At 42.4% G+C, this 19931-nt stretch overlaps 1 protein-coding gene across 5 annotated transcripts in view; it reads left to right on the top strand.

The window, feature by feature from the left end:
- The window catches only part of PRR5L (proline rich 5 like), a 58804-nt gene that overhangs the window by 17658 nt on the left and 21215 nt on the right, over positions 1-19931 (top strand). For all 5 annotated transcript variants that reach the window (XM_072338164.1, XM_072338168.1, XM_072338166.1 and 2 more), the window contains 3 exons: positions 7672-7945; positions 9303-9383; positions 12533-12581. In XM_072338164.1, coding sequence (XP_072194265.1) covers positions 7776-7945; positions 9303-9383; positions 12533-12581 — 300 coding nt within the window. In that variant the 5' untranslated portion in view covers positions 7672-7775. The remainder of the gene's footprint in view (positions 1-7671; positions 7946-9302; positions 9384-12532; positions 12582-19931) is intronic.

Raw genomic sequence — 19931 nt, 5'->3', positions numbered from 1 at the left:
AAAGGAATATGTATGAAGTGCAAGAAAACACAAAGATGATAGCCATTCTACTTGCAGTGTTCTGAATATTATTGCAATTGCCGACATTTTGTTTGGTCTTGAAGGAGGGTATCTTGTCAGCTTTCTGATTCATGTTACTAGAAAAGTGAGAATGTCATTATGGTCAGATTTGATACAGAGTTTTGCTTCTGAATCTGTGTTCCCCTTCCTCATTATTTATTTATTTATTTATTTATTTTTTAATGGATGACCTTCATCCTGGTGTCTTTAAGAAAGCATTACTGTCGTTCTCCTTTAATCTGTTCTCCTCTTGTAACTTTAAGAATTAGTGAATTTCACTGCACTTGACCAAGGAAGAAAAAGTCAGAAAGGATAAAGTTTCTCTGAGCTTTGTGAAAGCATTTTTAGAGCTTGTGCTGGAAGCTCTGGAGGGACTTATCCCTTCCTGCACACGTGAAACCCAGAGGGAGCGCTCTAGTTCTGCTGCTCATGTAACTACTGAATATGACCAGCTTATTTGGTGAGCTGCTACATTATTTTTTTTTTAATTATTATTTTTTATTTTTCCCACACAGCTTCTCCACATGCTAAACAAAACTCCTCTGATCCCTACAGACTGCTCAATGTACTTTGTAACTTGCTCTGAAAGAGTTAACACAAGTATTTCCTGAATTTTGTAGCAAATGCTACTGGGGAGTTATTGGAAACAGGTTGAAGCTGCTAAAAGTTTAGTTCATGTGTTTGAAAACACATTTGTCATTTCCATCTTAAAGCCTTTTGTACAACAAAAAGTCCAATAGCTTACTCATGCTGTTGTCATTCTAGTGCTGCATTCTTGGCTTGTTTTGCTCCATCCAGGAGAGGTGCCCTAACTGGTGCATCTGCTAAATGCTATTCCAAACAGTGGAAGGAAATAATTATTTATGTGTGTTGTCTCTTTCTGGTGGAAAGTGTTCTTGTGCTGGGGCTTGTTCCAGTGTAGCTGTGCTCATTAAAAGACATTCTGGTAGTCAACAGAGTTTAAGGCTTGAACATCAACATGAAGTAGGCCAGAACTGATGGGCAGCTTTAGGTGCTGAGCTCTTTGGATTGCTATTTTGCTATTAAATCAGTTGTGTTTTTAGGCTGTAATAGTTTGAGGTTTTTCGTGTGTGTGTATAATCTTTATCTCTTTTTTCTCATTTAACTGGCTTGCACTGTGCCACTGCCATTTTCATGCTTTGTTCTATAGGGAACTGTATGCATGTTTGTATGAATGTGAATTAGTCTTCCTTCTAATATGCCATGAATTCCAAAAGGGCTGCGGTGGTCTCTGAATTACAGAGAAACATCTCATCCCAGGATGGGATATAGGCAAAAGTGTGGGGTTTTTTTGTGTTGGTTTTTTTCCTGCTCAATCTGACTACAGTTTCACTTTGAGTTTCAGGTTTACTTTAACCTCAAGAACTCAAAGCACAACTAAGTGGAAACCACTGAATTTCTTTTCTGTTGCCATGTAGCTCTGCTACTAAAGCCCAGTTAGAGAGATCCTTCTGTTTATTTATTTGTTTGGGATATATAACAAATAAAAGCAAGATGCAGGCCCAGTTGGGGGAAGAAAGTATGCAGAAAGAGTTTAGTGTATAGATGTAATTTAGGGGAAGTGAGATCTTGTTTTGGGTAACTAAAGAATAGTAGTAGAATTGTCAGATATATGGGTGCATACCAGAGGGTTGACATGGTACTGGGGAAGGCTCTATTCTCATATTCTGTAGGACCTCTTTTTTTTTTTTTCCCCTCATATGTTTCATCTCCACAACTAGTTGAATTAGGGATAGGTGGGGATTGAACACTTTCAGATTACTTATAGGCCTCAGAGTTTGTGCCTTCGTAGTGGATAGCCCAGTAAAATAATAATAAAAAAAAAGTTGGCACCTTTTGGTATTGAGCTACTTTTGAATAGAAGAACAAGGAATCATCTGATCTACCTCTTTACAGCTCAATGGAATCCTTTTAAAAGGCTTCATTAAAGGAGCTTAGAGGCATATTTTTATTTCAGTTTTTTTTGGTGGGTAGGATCCTGGCTTGGGAGGTGGAAGACCTGAGTGAGTCATCTTGCTGGCTTTGCAGCTTCATTTCCTCAACCAGAAAACGGAGATAATGATTTTCACTCTCCTTATTAATAATCCTCCTAGAGCTCTTGATGAAAAAAGCATTTTGCAGGGCTGAACAACCCATCCATGTGGGGCTGAACATGCATGGTCTGCCTTGGGGCTTTCCCTTACTGTGGGATGGGTGGGCTGGAGGTGTAGGGCAGGCAGGTGTCCCTTCAACACTTGGCATTGTGTGCACTGGGGGCAGCCAGGGAATGGCAGGAGGTGTGTGGTGGGGCTGCAAGTAATGTGCTTTAGCTTGCTGAAGCTGTGTTTACCAGCTGGCATGGAGTGTGCGCTGAGAGACTGAGGGATCAACTTGTTTTCTTCTGTGGGACAGCCTGGTGAGGTGCTGGTGGAGCATGTTCCTTCCTCCTGCACAGATCCTGTTCCCAAGTGTAGGTGTGATCTGCAGTCCTGGATTGTAGCTTAAACAGAGGTTTTTGTTGTTGTTGTTTGTTTGTTTATTTATTTTTAATAACAATGTTTTTGAGCTGATTTTTGTCACTGGGATTTTGGAAACAAGGGGCAATTATATATAGGGGGGATGTGGGAAGAAGCTCTTTCCTGAAGGCTGTAACATGAATCAATCCTAATGATGAAATTGCCAGACCAAAATACTGGCCTTGCACCATTCCGTTTATCTTTCTGACCTTGGATGGTCTCTTAGAAAGGACTGTGCCCCTGCTAGTACCATACGCACATCTGAAGGTGTTCTGCTCCTTGCGTGAGTGGCTGCTCCTGTGACAAAGTATCTGTACTTTGCCTTGCTGGTTTGTGAATTGATCCAGAATACGAAGGCCAATGTTGATGTTCTTATTGTTCTCGATGGGTTGTGTGTTAGAAACTAAAACCGTCATGAGTCAGATTTCCAAAGTTGTGAATGAGTAGAAAGATAAGGGGTTTAGGAAGGACTATGCCTTGAGATTGGGCCCCAGCCTGCCCTCAAACTATTGCTGAGACTCTTGATTTCAGTAACTCTAATGTATGTAAGATATGGCTTCCAATCACACTATCCAGGAAGGAAATCTTTTTAGTTATGGAATAACTAATGCGTTTTTCTTAAACTTATGCTTGTTTCACACCCAAAATCATTATAAAAATAAAAATCTGTCACATGATGCAGAATCCAGACTTATGGGTCATCAATAAAATTACATTGTTGTCAGATTGACTCACAGTCCAGCTCTACGCCCCCAGTTTTGGACACTATCTTCTAACTTTCAGTTATTTGCGTGTTTGAAGACCTGGGTTTTATACAGGTAATATCTACCTTGTTTGATATCTAGAGGATTTGAGCTGCTAATCACAAGTAAATGGGGGCAGAAACAATCAAGAGAAGAGGAGGAAGAACAATAAACGCATCTCTCCTTGAGTTAAAACAAGCTTGCCAAAAAGAGGAATGCAGGGTCATTAGATGAGAGAAGACGGGGGTATCCTCTGTAATCAAGCAAACAACTTGGCTCTGTTGCCACCCCAAGTGTTGCCCTAGCGGTTGGAGCATGTGGCAGTGGGAGATTATGTTGGTGTGGCACTATCTCTTGTGCTGGATCTGAGTTTTAGCCTCCAGCTCTTCTTCTCTTTAATGATTAATGATAAGAGAGAGGGTGCAGCTTGGTGGCTGCAACCACTGGCATCCTGCTGCCTTTCTTCTCTCTGTGGTTGATAAATAGTACGATTGTAATCATTAGATGTAGGTTTTGTTTTATAGTCTTCAAAAACAATTTGATCTTGGGAAGAGGAGATGTGAAGGATTTTGGACTAAAGGCCTCTGGGGAAAGAATATTTGTGTAAATCTTTAAGACTTTTCAGGGCAAATTAGAGAGGAAAACTGTTCTATAATGCGTTCAGTGCTTTGCGTAATACTTTTCATTCCCACTAGCTGAAATAGCCCTAAAACCACGAGGGTTTCTGACTAACCTGTATTAATACCCCTCCAGGAACAAGGGTAGTTTCCCTCAGGGAAAGAAAAAAATGAATAAAATTGCAGGCTACTGAACACATAACATGAATATTACTGACAAACTGCTAATGGAGCTCTCCTGCAGAAACAAAGCAGTGTTTACAAGGGTGTCTTGTTCTTGGTGAAACTTCCAGTGGGAACAGAAAATCTGATCTGAAGGAGCTGTGGAGATGGAGTGCTTCTGCAGCTATTGCAGAACAATTATGTAAGATTGGGGTCTGGTTTGAGGGCTTTGTTTTATTATGTTCCGATGCATGGGATTTGCAAAATGCAAATACATTGTGCCAGAAGTCTATTTTCCAGCCCATGCTCTCTTACCTCTGGCTTTTTGAATCTCTGAAAATAGTTTTAAGTAGGCTGTGGGGATGGTTATTTTCACAGACCTTGGTATTTCAGTTCTGATAACATGATAACCAGTTGTACTTGATACTGCTCTGGTGGCTAGCTTGTATTGAAAGGAAGCATGCTATAACTGCTGTGTAACAGCTACCTTTTTAGGTAAACTAGGAGAGGTTGCTTTCTCTGAATCCTGAAGAAGTGAATCCCAGACTCTGGATTTGGCCTAAAGCTGATGATCTTTTCTTAAATCCCTGATGAAAATCTAAAATAAAGTTATCTTAGTCTGCAATCCTCAGTACTATGGGTCTGGGGTGAAAAAATGGGGAAGAGGATCATCTTATATGCTCATCACAGACAGGAGCTTGTTATTATCTGTCTGGGTAACTTTAGCAAGGGTTAAGGAAAACAGTGTATATGTTTCCATGAGCAGAAGCAAGCATATTCCCTTGGTAAGAAGGAAGCGTTCAGGAAATTTGTCATGGGGCCCTGTGTTCTGCTGCTGTGGAATCAGGCTCGTAAAACCAAAGACCAAGTCTGGGAGAGGCCTTTGTGATGGCATTGTTTCACCTCTGTGCAGTGTGTGCAAAAGGACTTCCTACGCAACATTTAAGTATCTGTATACTAAGTTACAAAGCTTGTTCTCCTTACTTGCACTTCTGAATTTAAACTTTCTCCGTGCAACTTAATGCAAGTTAATACAAATACAGCTTTATAGGTGGCTTTTATTGCTGGGGATAAGGTACTGTATGCAGTTATAGTGCTTGGAGTACTGACAGGAGGGTTAAAGGTTAGCACGGGCATCTTAACTACCACTTTCTAGCTCTGTTAAGTGTCTATGCCTGATCTAAAGTAACACTTCTCATTATATAGCTCTGAAGAACTTCTGTTCTCTTCCCTGTACAAAAATTGTTGAAAGAGTAGTTTTAGTTTACTGCTGGGTGAAGTCAGCTGTCACTCATTCAGCTCTTCTCACTGTCAGCTTTGGGACTTGATGGTGGCAAATATCGGTACAATTACTTGTTTTGCAAGAGAAATATCTGTTATGCTGACTCTGCCTCCCAGGTACCTCTCAGTGTGTCGTGAGTGAAGTCTGTCTGCCCTCAGCTCTCCAAGGTGCTTCAGCTTTTCTCTTCTGACAGTTTCTGATGTGGTTAGTATTGCCAGTAGAGAAACTGCTAGCAGACTGAAAACACTGGGCAGTGAAGCTGTTGAGGGGCCTGGAGAACAGGCCTTATGGGAAGAGGCTGAGGGACTTGGGATTGTTTCCTCTGGAGAAAAAGAGGCTCAAGGGTGACCATATTTCTCTCTACAATTACCTGAAAGGAGGTTGTGGTGAGGTGAGAGTCAGCCTCCTCTCCTATGTAACTAGGGATAGGACTAGAGGGAATGGTCTCAAGTTGCACCAGGGGAGATTCATGTTGGATGTTAGGAAATACTACTTCTCCAAGAAAGTGGTCAGGCACTGGGATAGGCTGCCTAAGGAGGTGTTAGAGCCACTGTCCCTGAAGGTGTTCAAGAAACATTTAGATGTTGTACTGAGGGACATGGCTTAGTGGGAGATATTGGTGATAGGTGGGTGGCTGGACTAGATGATCTCTGGAGGTCTTTTTCAACCTTGATGATTCTATGTGGGCAGCATAAAATGAACAGAATACTGTTTAAAAAGGCAAACATAAGACAGTGATTTAGTTCTATTATTATTATTTTTTTTAATTTATTCTTTATTTGTAAATGTTATATTGGTGTGTGTTTTTTTTTTCTAATGGGAGCAGAGCATCAGCCCAACCTGCAGCTTGCTGTCCTTTCTGGTAACACCTGTTAAACACCTGTTAGGGCTCAGCTTTCTTCATGATATTCTGTCTTGCCTTTGTCATCTCTAGAGACAGCAGAGTTGTCTAAAGATCTATCTGAACTGCATTCAGCTCATGGGGGGATGATAGGTGTATTTATTTCTTGAATAGTAATGATAGTTCCATGTGTTTTGTGTCCTGCAAGCAGGGTGTTTGCTCTGTGTTTTTCCCCTGTAACACCATTGGTGTCAGGGCCTTGGTGTTTGCAGCAGGGCTGAGGGCTTGCTTAGGCCTCCTTGGCTGACCAGAACAAGGCAAAGAGGAGGCAGGTGATGAGCTCAATGTGATGCAGGGCTGGCTGGGTGGCAAGAGAGCTGCTCTTCTACTTGTCAAATGGTTAGTTAAGGTTTGCAGAGTGTGAAGAATTTCCTGGAGCTGAGCACTAGCTAAATTAGAAGCACTGTGCAAATACACAGTGTAGCTCTAGCTGATCATATCTTTTTTCACCTCATGCTGCAGATGTCGTGGAAAAGAGAAGGCTTTGCTTTACATCTTCTATGTGTGGTTTGGTTATACGACTAACTTTTTTTTTTTTCCCCATCTCTCTTTTCTCTGACATCTCTGTTCTTCAAACTGCCAACTGAATCTGCTGCTTGTACTTGTCTGAAGTGGGAAGATTCTGAAGTGCAGCAGCTTTGCCAGAGCTTTTTTTTGTGGTTTTTATCCAAGTTGATTCTAACTTACTCTGTTTCTGTGGTTCACTTGGGGCTACGTATTCATCTATATGGAGATGATGATCAGAAGGGAAAGTACAAGAATTTTGTATACAGACAGCAACTGGCTCCCTATAAAATGAAAATTAACCAACCCAAACAGTCCTGCTAACTCTCAAAATATATGTTGTCAGAGCTCTTTTGCAGAAGCTCCTTACGGTAACTATTAGTAATAAGCTGATAATGAGTTTTATTCTCTTGCATAATGCTTCTGAAAAAAAGCATAGGGTTTGTCTGTTTGTCTTTTCTTTTGTTGATCAAATTTTGCCTCCCTTTTCTTTTTTTCTGGTGAAATATTTCTCTCCGGTTTCCCTTACTTTATATTAGCTGAACAGAAACTCTATTTAAAGGTATTTGTAAAGTGCCTCTGGGAATGGTTTAGACACCTCTGTTCTTGCATCTCTGCTAACTGAAATGCGAAGAGAAACCACACTTGTTTTTCTGGCTGGCTGTGTTGTGTCATTCTTTAAGGGGGAAAAGCTGCTGCTGTTGAAGAGTTCCTGAAGATTTGCCCAAGTTTGTTCTTAGTGTGATTGGCTATATTCAGTCCTCCCCTTTCTATCTTCTTCTTTCCCTTCACTTTCCAGTTTCTTTATTTTTATTGCAAGTCAGTATCACAGCCTCATGTGGTGGGGAACTGCTAGTCTGAGACTAATTGTTCACTTTCATTGCAGGCTGAGTCCTTAGATTTGAAGTCTTGTTGATGCCAGTGAAATAGGTACCTGGGCCTTCAAGAGAAGAGGCTTTCTGATAGATCCACTCCACTCCGTTCAAGCCTATGACTGGGGGTTTCACCGTAGCACCATCCTTTGCTCTCCAGTTGCACAAGATGGGTTCGTTCAGAAGGCCCCGACCTCGCTTCATGAGCTCTCCAGTGCTCAGTGACCTGCCACGTTTCCAGGCAGCTCGGCAGGCCCTGCAGCTCAGCTCCAACTCGGCGTGGAACAGGTGAGCAGCACCTACAGTGTGGAACTGATCTTTGTACTTCAGGCTATTTATGGCTAAGCTTGATTATCTATAAGCCTGAATGAGTTTTTGGCATGTCTGAGGTTTGCAGGCATTCTAACTCTCTGCAGAGGTGACAATCAGACTTAGTAATTTTTGGCCAGCCTCTTTTTTTTAGCCTATGTTTTTTCATAGATGCTGTCTTGAAGTAAGACATAACTGATCCATATTTACAGTTCCACTTTTTCAATATGTTTTAGGAAAACTATTAGTTTAACAAAGGTCAGTTTCTTAATGCCTAGCAGGAATTTATTTGCATATTATGAAGCTTTTATCAGAAGAACTCAACTGTGGTAACTACTAAGCTTGTGGCTTCTACTTCTACTAGAGTTTCATACTGACAGTCAAATCCTGTCTGCAGTGCATATCATGCAGCAGTGACCACTGGAAAAATGGTGTGTAGGGTGAAGTGTGAGATGGCCTGCTGCAACTAAAATCAGGTGTTCCCACCTTTCTGCCATCTTGCCCCATCTTTGTGCTCTGCAGACCCCTTTCTCTTGCTAAACTAGTTCTGCTTACTCATGTCACACAAGTGTAGCCCAGCAAATGCATCGTGTTGTTACACTAGGATAGAAAGCTGAGGTTACTGAAGTGTACAAGTGCCGAGCTTGTTTGCAGAAGACAACGTCTATTAAACAAGTGGCATCTCCTCTTGTTGGCTGTGGCAAGCTGTTACAGCTGCTAAATCATTCTGTCACTTCAGGACTTCCTCTGCACTGAAAAAGAAAAGTATATCAGAAAAGTATTACAGTATCCGGCAACAGCTGTAGCCACACCTTATATGTGTTAACAAGGCTTGAAGATGGACCTGATTGATGCTGGCTGCAGGTCTTCCAGCACAGCCAGGGTCCTGCCAGATGTTGCCGACTGGATGGCTCAGCTGGTCCTGTCAGCATCTGGATAATGCAATGTGATGTGTTTGGCAGACATTGCTAAGAATCTGTGTCTTCTCATAGCTAAAAGCAAACAGCACATATTGGAGATACCCTAACCAGTTCTTTTTTTAAAGGTGGATCTCCTGTGAATGTGTTCTTTGTGAAAGCTGTCCTGGTGATAACTTTCCCTTGCTTACTCTGAGTGCAGTTTAAGATTAGTTCTGCTCTGTCTCCCATGGGAGATACAGGTAAACAAGAGTTATGATTTTGAGGGACAAAAAGTGGAAGTATTTAAGTGCAATTAACCTTTCCCACTCCATTTTAACCACTAAACTTTTGGTGAGTATCTCATGTTGCTCTGTGTTTAAATCATACTGGCAGCTATTATTTATGGCTGTTGTACTGTCTCATTTCTTTCTTGGCAGTGTTCAAACAGCAGTGATAAATGTGTTTAAAGGAGGAGGCTTGCAGAACAATGAACTTTATACCCTCAATGAAAATATCAGGTAAGCTGCTGAAATGTGTGCGGAAGGGGTTTTTGTTGCTGCTTGTTTGGTTTTTTCTTGTCTTTGTTCCCAAGCAGAAACTCAGCGAGAGGAGATTGGTGGGAGAAATATGGATGGGTAGGAGAGAACTTAAGCATGTATTTTAAAGTTCAGGCTGGTTTGAAGGGTATTCGGGATTTTAGGTAACGTTTCATTGACTTATGTGGAGCTCTGACAAATAAAGGATATTTATTGACTTAGACTACAAGGATTTTGTCCCCTCCTATGGAGTTTTCTTCTTAGGCCTGTTTCCCTCCCCCATTTCTTTAGGGGCATTCATAACAGTAGTAATGTTTTCAGTCACTGTTTTTCTCTAAAATCAAGCTTCTCAGAACCATAGAGCATTTAAACAACAACAAAAAAAACCCACAGTAAAATACAGCATTTCACATAGAAGTTTTTTAGTGATTTCAGAAGACCGGAAAATACTAACTCAGAAGATTAACAAAACCCTAGAAGTCTAATAGTGATGATAGAAGTATTGTTATTTTTTTATTATGATTTTATTTTAAGCAAGTCCTGTGGTTATCTGTGATTTCAGTCTGATTACTTGGAAACTTCAGTTAATGATAGATAGGATTATAGGGCAAATACAGAGCGGCTGATTCCAAATGGTGCTATGAGGAATATTGACAGTTCACAACTGTAGTTCCCTATTCCTCCTCTTTCTCACTACATCCATGTTCATCCATCGTGAATGTTGTCATATAGGTCTCAACTTCCACATTTGTATGCTTATCCCATCCCTGCTGTGTTTTTGCTGTGTGCCAAATCAAGTGGTTGCTAGAGCCAAGAACATACTGAGCAGCAAACTACCCTTTTCCCTACTGTCAAAATAAATGCAGGACATGAGTCTCTGTCCTACTTGATCTGGTCCCAAGGTAAAAGCTTCATAAAGTTGCAATGTCTTATGCTTTAACAGTATTTAAATGTGCTCAAGGCAGAAATCCTCAAGTTAGATTTAAGTACTTGCAGCAGTATTAATTCTCCACGGGATGAGGATTTCTGTATGTGAAAGGGAAAATCAAATGTCGTAAGCCTTTGGAAACACCCTAACCCACAGCCCGTAGCGTACTTGAAGACTGGCTTTGGGTTTTGTGACTTGCCTCCTAGGCTGCTGCTCATTGCAGTGGCTTCAGCCTGCTTTTCCTGAACTGGTGCAAGCAGGTAATCCTTCCCTGCTTTTTACTCTGAAGAGAATAGCCCCTTTGGATGGGGTTGGCCCCTGTGGCTGGACCATGCTCTTCTAGAGTCAGTCTGGACTGTCAAGAGCTGGGTGTAGAACAGGAAATTCTTCGTGACATTTGTATGCTTTGCATACTTTGTGTACAAAGTGGTGGTGGTGGGAGGGAAAGTAAGCTTTTCCACTTGCAGGCAGCACTTGGAAGCTCTCACCTTGAAATTAATGTTCCTACAGGTGCCCTCGGCATTGCTCCCATCTCAGAATGTTACTTTCCAAACAGTCTGTCTTAACATTCAAGCAGTTCATCAAATTAGTCTAAGGAGCAAAAGGCATGCAAGTGCTTGCATGTTTGTATATGCCTCTGCAGCTTTGCACCTGTGATTCTTGATATAGCACTCAACTTAACATTGGTGCAGTGTGTATGAGGTTTCTGGCCTGACACTGGGCAAGAAACCAAGCCCATCAGACAGACATGTCTTTCGTGCCATTAGATTGAGCTGGTGCATTGTCATCCTTTGTATTTCTCCACTCAGCTCATCAGTGGAAGTTAGCAAATGCAGTGTTCTAGTAGCTACAGACTCTGCACGGTGCTTAACTGTTTGACAGTGGGAGATGAGGACAGTTTTAAAGTTGGGCAGTAATGACAGAGTTAGGAGATGAGTAGCTGGTAACTCCTTGCTCTGGATTACTCTCACCAAGTCTCTGTCTTGCTGTGATTTGATAACATCTCCCAGTTTTGTTTTTTTAATTGCTCTGAAAGTTGTTATGGCAAGAGGGAGTGTCAGAAATGCCATTGAGAGATGGAATATAGGACACAAGGAGTGACCTGGTCATGGTTAGGAGAACCCATCAGGTTCTCTTTGGAGTGTATGCTTTTGTTTGCAGGGGTGGATGCAACGGTCCACTTGAGAGAGCAAATGTCCTGCTAGGGCTGGTAAATTAGCTAATCAAAAGCCCTTGGGGTTCTACTGATGCCAGTAGAAGAACAGCTCACAAACCAGCCCTCAAAGACTTATCTGCTCTCTCCATCTTGCAGAAATAGAAATGTACTTTGAGATGGGTGGGGTGAATGTAACTCATCTGAGAAAGATGTAAAGGTACCTCTGTGCTTTCTGAGTAAACGTGGAAGTTTTGCAGAGTGCCTGGTGAGGAAGATTGCACTCAAGATCTATGTTCACCAAAGAGTTGAGAAAAGAGATGTAGCTTCTTAGTAAGAACCCAGCCTGAGGACTGGATGTCCCAAATGCTATTTTTGAGCACTCTTGGTGATGCTTCATTTTGGTGAATAGCAAAACTCTTAAACCAGCCAGATTTAAAATCCAGCCATCTTTAATCAGAAGTATTTGTTGAGTGGCTTCTGCTTGCACGTATGTAAACAACATCGTACTAAATTTCTACAAACGTTTTCATGAAAAATACGCTTTGTTTTCTGGTTTTTGGTTTTTATGCAACAGCCATGGGGAAGCCACAGCTGCTGCTTGCTTGTTTGCCTCATAGCTTCTCTACTTATCCTCCCACCTTCTACTTCCAAGAGAAAAGGAAGTGCTGCAGTGGGGAGAGATGCTATTTTCAATGCAATTTAAGGTGATTTTCATTAAGGAAATATCAGAAAAAAGTTAAACTTCAAACTAAATAAGAACTTCTAAATTATTTTCCAGCTTCTTATACATTCAGGGATGTGAATGTGGTTTATCTGTTTGTTCCAGGTAAATGACTTATAAACAGAAGGTTCCAGGGAATCTTTCTTCATAATTTTAAAGTTGTTTTCGTAGGCATTGCTAGAATATATACTTAAATGTAAAAGAAATCTAATTGTTGCTGAAAAGACACACGTGCATCTTTGATATGACTGGTAGTGAAGTGTGAATCTTGAAAGAAATGACCAGCAATGGCTGTTACTTCATGGATGCATTCCTTCTGTCTACAGGCGACTGCTGAAGAGTGAACTGGGATCCTTCATCACTGATTACTTTCAGGTATTACATGATTTACTTGCTCACTTCTTGAGATTTGGTCTGTTCAGCTTTTTAGCATATAGGAGTCCTTTTTACAAGCATTTATCTGACAAGTTTCATTCTTGTTTTGCCGTGAAAGGTCATGGAGGTACAGAGTATCTTTGCTCTGAAAGTATATGCTAAACTAGGGGTAGTCTTCCTTTGCGCTTAAGAAGGGCTACCAGCAGCCTGCCAAAAATCAAGGGATTCACTTGAACTTTTAAAAAAGATGGGGCACCTTCTTTCTTTTTTGCTTATTTCACTGATATTGAGACTTCTGGACTAGGTTTTCTGAAACGGGGACTAGCAAAGGGGAAGAGAAAATATACGAGCTTTCTGTTTTGGGGGGGTGTGGATAAGGAAGTCCCTATCAGCAGGAAATCGACCTGGTTACTGTTTGTCTTCTAGAATATAGATGCAATCTGTAGAAAAGCAAAAGGTGAAGGATTAGGGAAGATGCAATCAATCAAAGATCGGTTACTGAGTCTTACTGATGTAGTCCGGATAGACAGAGGCATAAGATGATTTTGAGAGAACACCAATGGCTTTTGGTATTGCAAGCTTTTCAGCGTATTGCTGATCTAAAAAGATGGAGGTTGCTGAAAACAAGGGATGTTGTTGTTGGTTTTATTCCTTTTGAGTGAGGAAGAGAATTTCAGCGCTTTCTGAAGTGGCTGATGCTGCTGTGTGCTGTGCCAACAGTTTTAAAGGGGGGAGGTGGAAAGTGTTGTTTCCTATCAGTATTATATTACTTGACTTAAAAAAGAAAAAAAAAAAAATCCCCACTGTACTATCTAGTGAGAAGCAAACTCTGCCTGGGTGGTAATTTTGTTTCACTTCTTTAGTCCCTATCTGTACAGCTTTCTTACTGGAAAGAAGCAGCTCCTGGTGTGAAGTGTTTCCTAGAAGGGGAGCACAGCAGAAAAGGGGTGAACCTGTAGTACAACTCATAAAGCTGCTGGAAATCTGTTGCTACCCTCGCTAGCTTGAAAGTGGGCAGTCAAAACTTCGCAGCTAAACATATGTGAAAAATGGAACTTAAATAAAGCTTCGTCAAGAGCCCATATACTGTTGTGTTAGGCATGGCACAGTGGTCTGGAAAAGGCAGAGAGTTTCCAGAGGCAGCTTCATGCCTTTGTAAGGCTGAGCAGAGCACTGAGCTACGTGCGTCTCTGAGGTGCGTGGGGTGCTGAAGACTGGCTTTGAAGATTCAGTGTGTGCTGGGGAAGGCCTGGGTGGCTTCCAGAGCTGAACAAGATGCAGCTGCATTGCGTCACTGCACAAGACGGGCCGAAGATGCCTGGAGACAATGCTAATGGTGGGTTTGGGTGTGATGATCTCTTCTTCCAGGTCTCATAGATCTCCTGCCTGTTGTGATTATGCCAGCACCAGTGGTGTTAGCTGCTCCCCCTTAGATCTTCTAGTTGCAGAGATAAGGCTGGAAGATATGGATTATGTTATGATCTGCTCACTACTGGGGCCGCCAGTTGGACCTACATTGTGTTTCTGTTGGCAAGCAGAGGATACCTGACCCCTTCCTGGGAGAGAGAACTGATCACCAGCACTGCTTCCCTTAAAAGCAGATGTGAGAATGTGCTCTTTCGCCCTGATGGCAGGGCTGTACTACTTCATTTGAAGGTTGCGATTGCAATGTATATATTCAGCACTGCTGTGGCCTTTGCCTCAGAGAGCTTGCAGTGCAAGGGTTAGACTGCAGTCTGTTCTGGATTTGTTTTTGTTTGCTTGCATTTGTATGAATATCTCAGTGTATATGTTCAGCTGCTGATCTCTCACTGAATCCTGGGACTAAAATTTATTTTGGGGGGGATTTCTTAAACTCAACTTAAAAAAAAAAAATAAAAAAAAAATTAAAAAAAAAAATAATGAAACAAAACTTTATCAGTCAGACTAATCCTGAAGCAAAACTCTTGGTAATGGCAAGCCATGAAACAAGCACTGTGTGATAAAGGCTGTTGTAGGAAATGATCTCTTTTCCCTGCTGCGAGTTAAGATGAGTGTTTCTCATTCTAGACTGACAGTGTGTGCCAGTGGCAAACGTTACTGTTCCCTCTGAATGTCTTTCCCCATTCCATGGCCCTGGAATTTTTGAGTAAAGACTGTTCATGTGACAGAAAAGGGCTGACAAAATTGTTTTATTTGTCTGTGGATTCAGTTTCACTGTTGATGCCAGCTGACTTCAAACTATGTTGCTCCACAAAATGTCTTGGCTGAAAAAGAAAGGGGAAAGAAAAAAGATTTAAAGCTTATGGTTGGGTTGACTGCCCCTTTGGTCATGTGCTCATCCCCTCTAACAGGAGGGAGGTGATGGGAGCACGTCACCAGGATGAGGAGGGGAGTGGAGAAGCTTATTTTGGCACAAACTTTTTCTGCATCTCTTAAAGCCCTTTTGAGAAGTTATTCTGAGAACTGAATTGACTGTTAAGTTGAAATAAAACCTGAAGGATCTGCTGTCGTCTGTAGCTTGTCAGTTTTAAATATCCTAGCAGCAATTAGATCCACTAATTGGTTCATATTTGTATGTGACAAATTGGCTTAAATGGTTTCCATTTCTTACGCTGCAGCACTTGTAACAGGAGCCACTAAGATCATTTTGGTAAATAATTACATTGTGTGTATTTTAAACCCATGCAGAGAGACCATTTTTTTTTCTAACCACTGAATGTTTAAGAGTAAAAATGAGCAAAGCTACTTTTGTGATCAACTTGAGTTGATTACTCACAAATCATTTTCACTAACTCCTGTGAAAATTACCAGGTTTTAGCTACTGACGTTGCTAAAGGAATGTTTAGGGAACTGATGGGGTTTAAGCGCTCTTTCCCTGTGACCAAACCTTCGTCATACCGGAGTCTGGTTTGTGTTTGAAAGAGAGATGTAATTCCTACAAGGGCTTTGGTAGAAAGTCAGATGTTTCATTCTGAAGGAGATTTGTGTTTATAAATCTGCTGCTTTAGCAACCCGATTAGATATACAAGTCTTATCCTTGGATCAGAGTTTGAGTGCAAATGCCAGATAGTTGGGATTCAGAATACTCAGTATTTGTTGCTGATTTACCTTAGAGTTGCTCCAGGTTTTCCAGCATTGAATTTATCCATGACCTGATACAATAGCTTCCTGCTGCACGTTGCACCCTCTCCTCTGCTCAGTAACTCTGCAGAGCTCCGTCTGATCTCACTGCTGGGTTAACTGGCTGGTGGGTTAGCAAGCTACGGGCAGGGATCCTGTGTTAAGATGCCAGTGTTTGGAGGAACGTGGTAAGCTGGAACTGCTCTGGGGCATCTGCAAGACCTTTCAAGTATGCTCCCTTCATGCTGTTTGATAGCTATGTTTATGAAGGATATTTCTGAAACATAAAACTAATGAGTGCTACCTGATGCATTATCTTTCTGATTCTGTGTGTGTATCCTGAAAGCAAACCTTTGGAGATGAGCTGTTACTTTTCACTCTCTGGGGCTTGTTAATCTTGAAACTCACAGAGGAAAATGGAAACATTAGCTGTTTCACAGCTAACCGCTTTAGCAGAACTGCCCGGTTTGTGCACGTTAACACCAAACTGCCTCCTCCCATGGTAGAGACCCCATCCCTTCCCCAACACAACCACCTTGACCCATGCATAGGAGTGACATGCAGACCTGAAGCCCATTGGTTCTGGTGCCAAAAGTTGTGGCTGATGGGTGACCAGCTGGGTAGGGGTGCTCACTTGCTTCAGCGAGAGCTTTGACATCTCAGAGGTAGAAGGCTGTTACATAACTCTTATCCTGTTGTAGTGTGCGTGCTCTGGGAGGGCAGGGAGCCCTGACTCAGGGTTAGGCCCAGCTTTCTGTCTATGCAAAATCATGCAAACCGCAGTGCACAAGACATGTTGCTGGTGTGTTAAAGTCAAAATAACAAGATCAGAGTGGGTAAATGCAAAACTAAGCAGCATCAGCCCAAGCCCTAATCCAAGCCAAAATGGATTTTTCTGCCATTGTTACTGTTAGGAGTTCAGTCAGTGGGGAGCATGTCCATCCCTGTGCTGGCCAGTTGTGCAGGGGGGATGTATGTACTTGTGCTTTGCTTAAATCCCTGTTTTTTCTGTGGCCAGGACTCTGCCTTGTACAGTGTCTCTTTCAGTACTTTTTCTTCCTTGAAAGTGCTAACAGCAGAAAACAGTGTGTGCTGCTCTGTCCTGCCCAGTCACACAGAACACTGGTTTATGTGATGCTTCCCTTTACAGTGTCAGGCTTCTGCCTTTGCCCATTTCAGAGAAAGGCAGGAAATGGTGGTGTGGGTGCTGAAGTAGCTATTGCTGCTCAGCAAAGGCACCGTTCACACTCCCTTTGTGCCTATGGCTGGAGTGGTGCTGCCTCTGAGGGAAAGAGATGCCTCCACTCCTGGGTGATCTGTGGGGCTCAGCCGTGCCCTGCAGCTGTCCTGTGGGGCAGGCTGCTCTTTGCTATTGTACCTCCATCTTCAATGGCTGAGAACCCTTCCTCAGCCAGGCCTGCTGATTATTTCTGCTTCATCTGGTGCTTTCCAGGAACTGAGCTGGCATGGCACAACCTCAGAGATTTCAGCTTTGTTAGCATATGGGGCCTGGTTCGGTTCAGGTCCTGGCCTATAAGCCCAGTGCAGGAGCCAGTCCTAGGTGGCTATGGTAGGAGATGCCTACTTTCAGACCTCTGCTCTGTGGATGTGCCTGTTTCACTGCTTGTTACTGCTCAGAACTTCCTGCGGGGCTGTCCCCAGGCAGGCTCCACGTGAGGCCTTGCTTACGGTAGCAGAGCTGTGTGGGCACAGCCACATGGGATTTTCCTGTAGCTGCTGCCAAGTGGGTGCATTGCGGTCTGGGTCATGGCGGAGCTGCCTACTCGTCTGCCTGCTCTGCCCTTCTCCTTACTCCTTCTGCTTCACTTTCTCTCTTCATGTGGGGTTTCCTTTTTTAGTCTGGATTTTGAGCAAGGCTGTCTCTAGAAGAGTATTTTAAGATATTTTTTTTTTTTCTCTTGCTGTTTGTTTTCTACATAGGATCAAAATGTTTTCTGTGTTTCTATTACTTTTTCCCTCTTCCTAGAAAGAAAATGAAAAATGGGGGAGGGGTGTATGCTTTGGGTTGAAATTCTGCATGCTAGCTGAGCTTTGCATTTTTAATACTCTGCCAGAATTAGGCAGGTGTTTGTGTGCAGCTGGCATCCTAACTAGCAACTTGTTAGAAAATACCTGGTGTTTTTGCAAATTAACATCAGACCATCCTGGAAACAGTGGTGGTGAGTTTGCATTGCACAGGGCGTTTCTGTGACCAGGCACCTGCACCTCCCACGAGCAATGTCTCATTTGTTTCTGGTTAAGTCAGCTGGGTTTGCTTAGGCTCCTCGTGCTGTGCCATCAGGGGCTTTGGCTGATTTTGGTCAGAGCTTAGCAGGACCCCACACAGGCTCAACTTTTTCAGATGAATGCATCCTTCAAGCTTGCTTGGTGCAAGTCTCTACTTGATTCCCCTTGTAAAAAAATAACATATTTTCTTTTCATCTCTCAGCTCTGTGCTTCTTGTTTTGCCTCTGGCATCCAGGGATAAAGCAGTAGTGAAACCTATAACCTAGGCAAAGTCTGATACAGACCTTTGCTGTGGCTGCCCCTATTGATTTGTATTGATTTGTCAGCAAACCATGAAGGATTTTTTCTAATATAACTTCCTTACTTGTCCTACTTGATCTGAGGGGAAAAAATATTTGAGTTGAATCAATTTCTAGGACTGCAACTTGGGCAGAAAAGCAAAAAATAAAATAAAATAAAATGAGGAGATGATTGAAACATCTGTGGTAACTACATGTTGTGGAGTTGAACTTTTTTCTTAGAAGCTCTAAGAATAAGACTGTGTAATGTAGGACGTGGGAATAGATACATTCACAAAGGCATTAAAACAGGAAAAAAATTACTCTGATCTGGGGATATCAAGAGTCTGGAAAAGCAGAGTTCTTTTTGGAAGAACTTGATGGCTTCTTGAGCTGGTGTCAGCAGCTGGAGAGAGTGGGGCTGGGGCTGCTGGAGCTGCAGGGACCAGAGCAGACCAGGGTGGGAGGCACACAGCCTGAGACCTGGGAACTCACTGTCTCTAGCATTGTGGAGCACTCTGCTGGCACCCTCAGCTCTTTGACTGCAGTTAGTCATTTGTGCACTCTTTGTGAATGGATTCAGAAGGTTACATGCAGAAGTCCTTCGGGCTCTTGTCTCCACACAGTTGTCTGTGTATGGAAAGGCAATTTTGGCATGTTCCTGTGCCAAACAGGAACGTTCAGGTCAGTTCTGATTCCTGTGCTGGAACTGCGTGTTGTTGGATAGTAGGCTATGGAAAAATTTTGTAGTTTGACTGGACAGTGTGTGGGTAGGATTGTTTCTGTACTGTGCCAAAGTTAGCAAAGGTTAGTCTTGTGACTTGCATTGGCAATTCAAATAATTTCATCCTGTGTTTTGATCTAAAATGCTCTGTTTCTGTTGTGTAACTAATTTAAAAGAAACCCATATACTACATTACTTTGAGAATAAGACTAAACTAAATATTTTGGGGCTTGAATTCGGGTGGAAAGGATAAAAGATTACTGCTAGTAGGACTACATTAGCTTAAAACAAACATGACCATTGACTCTTTTAAATATTGCACAGCATTTTCAAGAGAGTGTTATTGCTACCGCCTTGAATGGCCATTCTTCTATCCTATCATGACTGAACTCTGGGTACAAACTGGGGGACTCTGCACCAGTACAGTGCAGCCAGAGATGGGATGTATGGCGTGGGGGAGACCTGCAGTCTCAGTTCAGTACTGGCTCTTGTAGTAGGATGGATGCAGAGGTGGACTTCTCTCTTGGCTTGCACAGGCTCATGCTGTTACCTGTTTGTGTACACTGTGACCAAACAAGGCTGGTACATGGTTACAGAGGAAAGCATGTCTGACATCCAAAGCAGCAGCACAGGGGCAGGTTTGTGGTACAGCAGAAGGTGATTTGGCAGGATACTGTAGAGGCAGTATCCCATGGGGGCAAAAATAGATATATATTGCTTCTCAGCTGCTGAAGCAGTTGAGACATGCAACTTTGACCTGGTTTCCTATGAAAGGTCTTCCTCTGCACTTTTAGACAAGTGTTTCAAGTATGTGCTGGGTCTGTTGCATTCATCCATCAGGCTGTGTCAGAGAGGGGTGATGAGTGTGCAGAACTTGCAGTAAGACCATGTCTGGTGGCAGTGCTTTGAACAAGTTCTGTGGCATGACTGATTTTCAGCTATATATCAAGTGGGTAACATCTGAAAAGAGCACACGCATTCTTCCATATTTATTTTGAA

The sequence above is a fragment of the Excalfactoria chinensis genome, chromosome 5 (assembly GCF_039878825.1).
Source record: "Excalfactoria chinensis isolate bCotChi1 chromosome 5, bCotChi1.hap2, whole genome shotgun sequence".
NCBI lineage: Eukaryota > Metazoa > Chordata > Aves > Galliformes > Phasianidae > Excalfactoria > Excalfactoria chinensis.
Note: the sequence above shows the minus strand (reverse complement) of the source record. Positions and strands in the feature narration are given on the sequence as shown.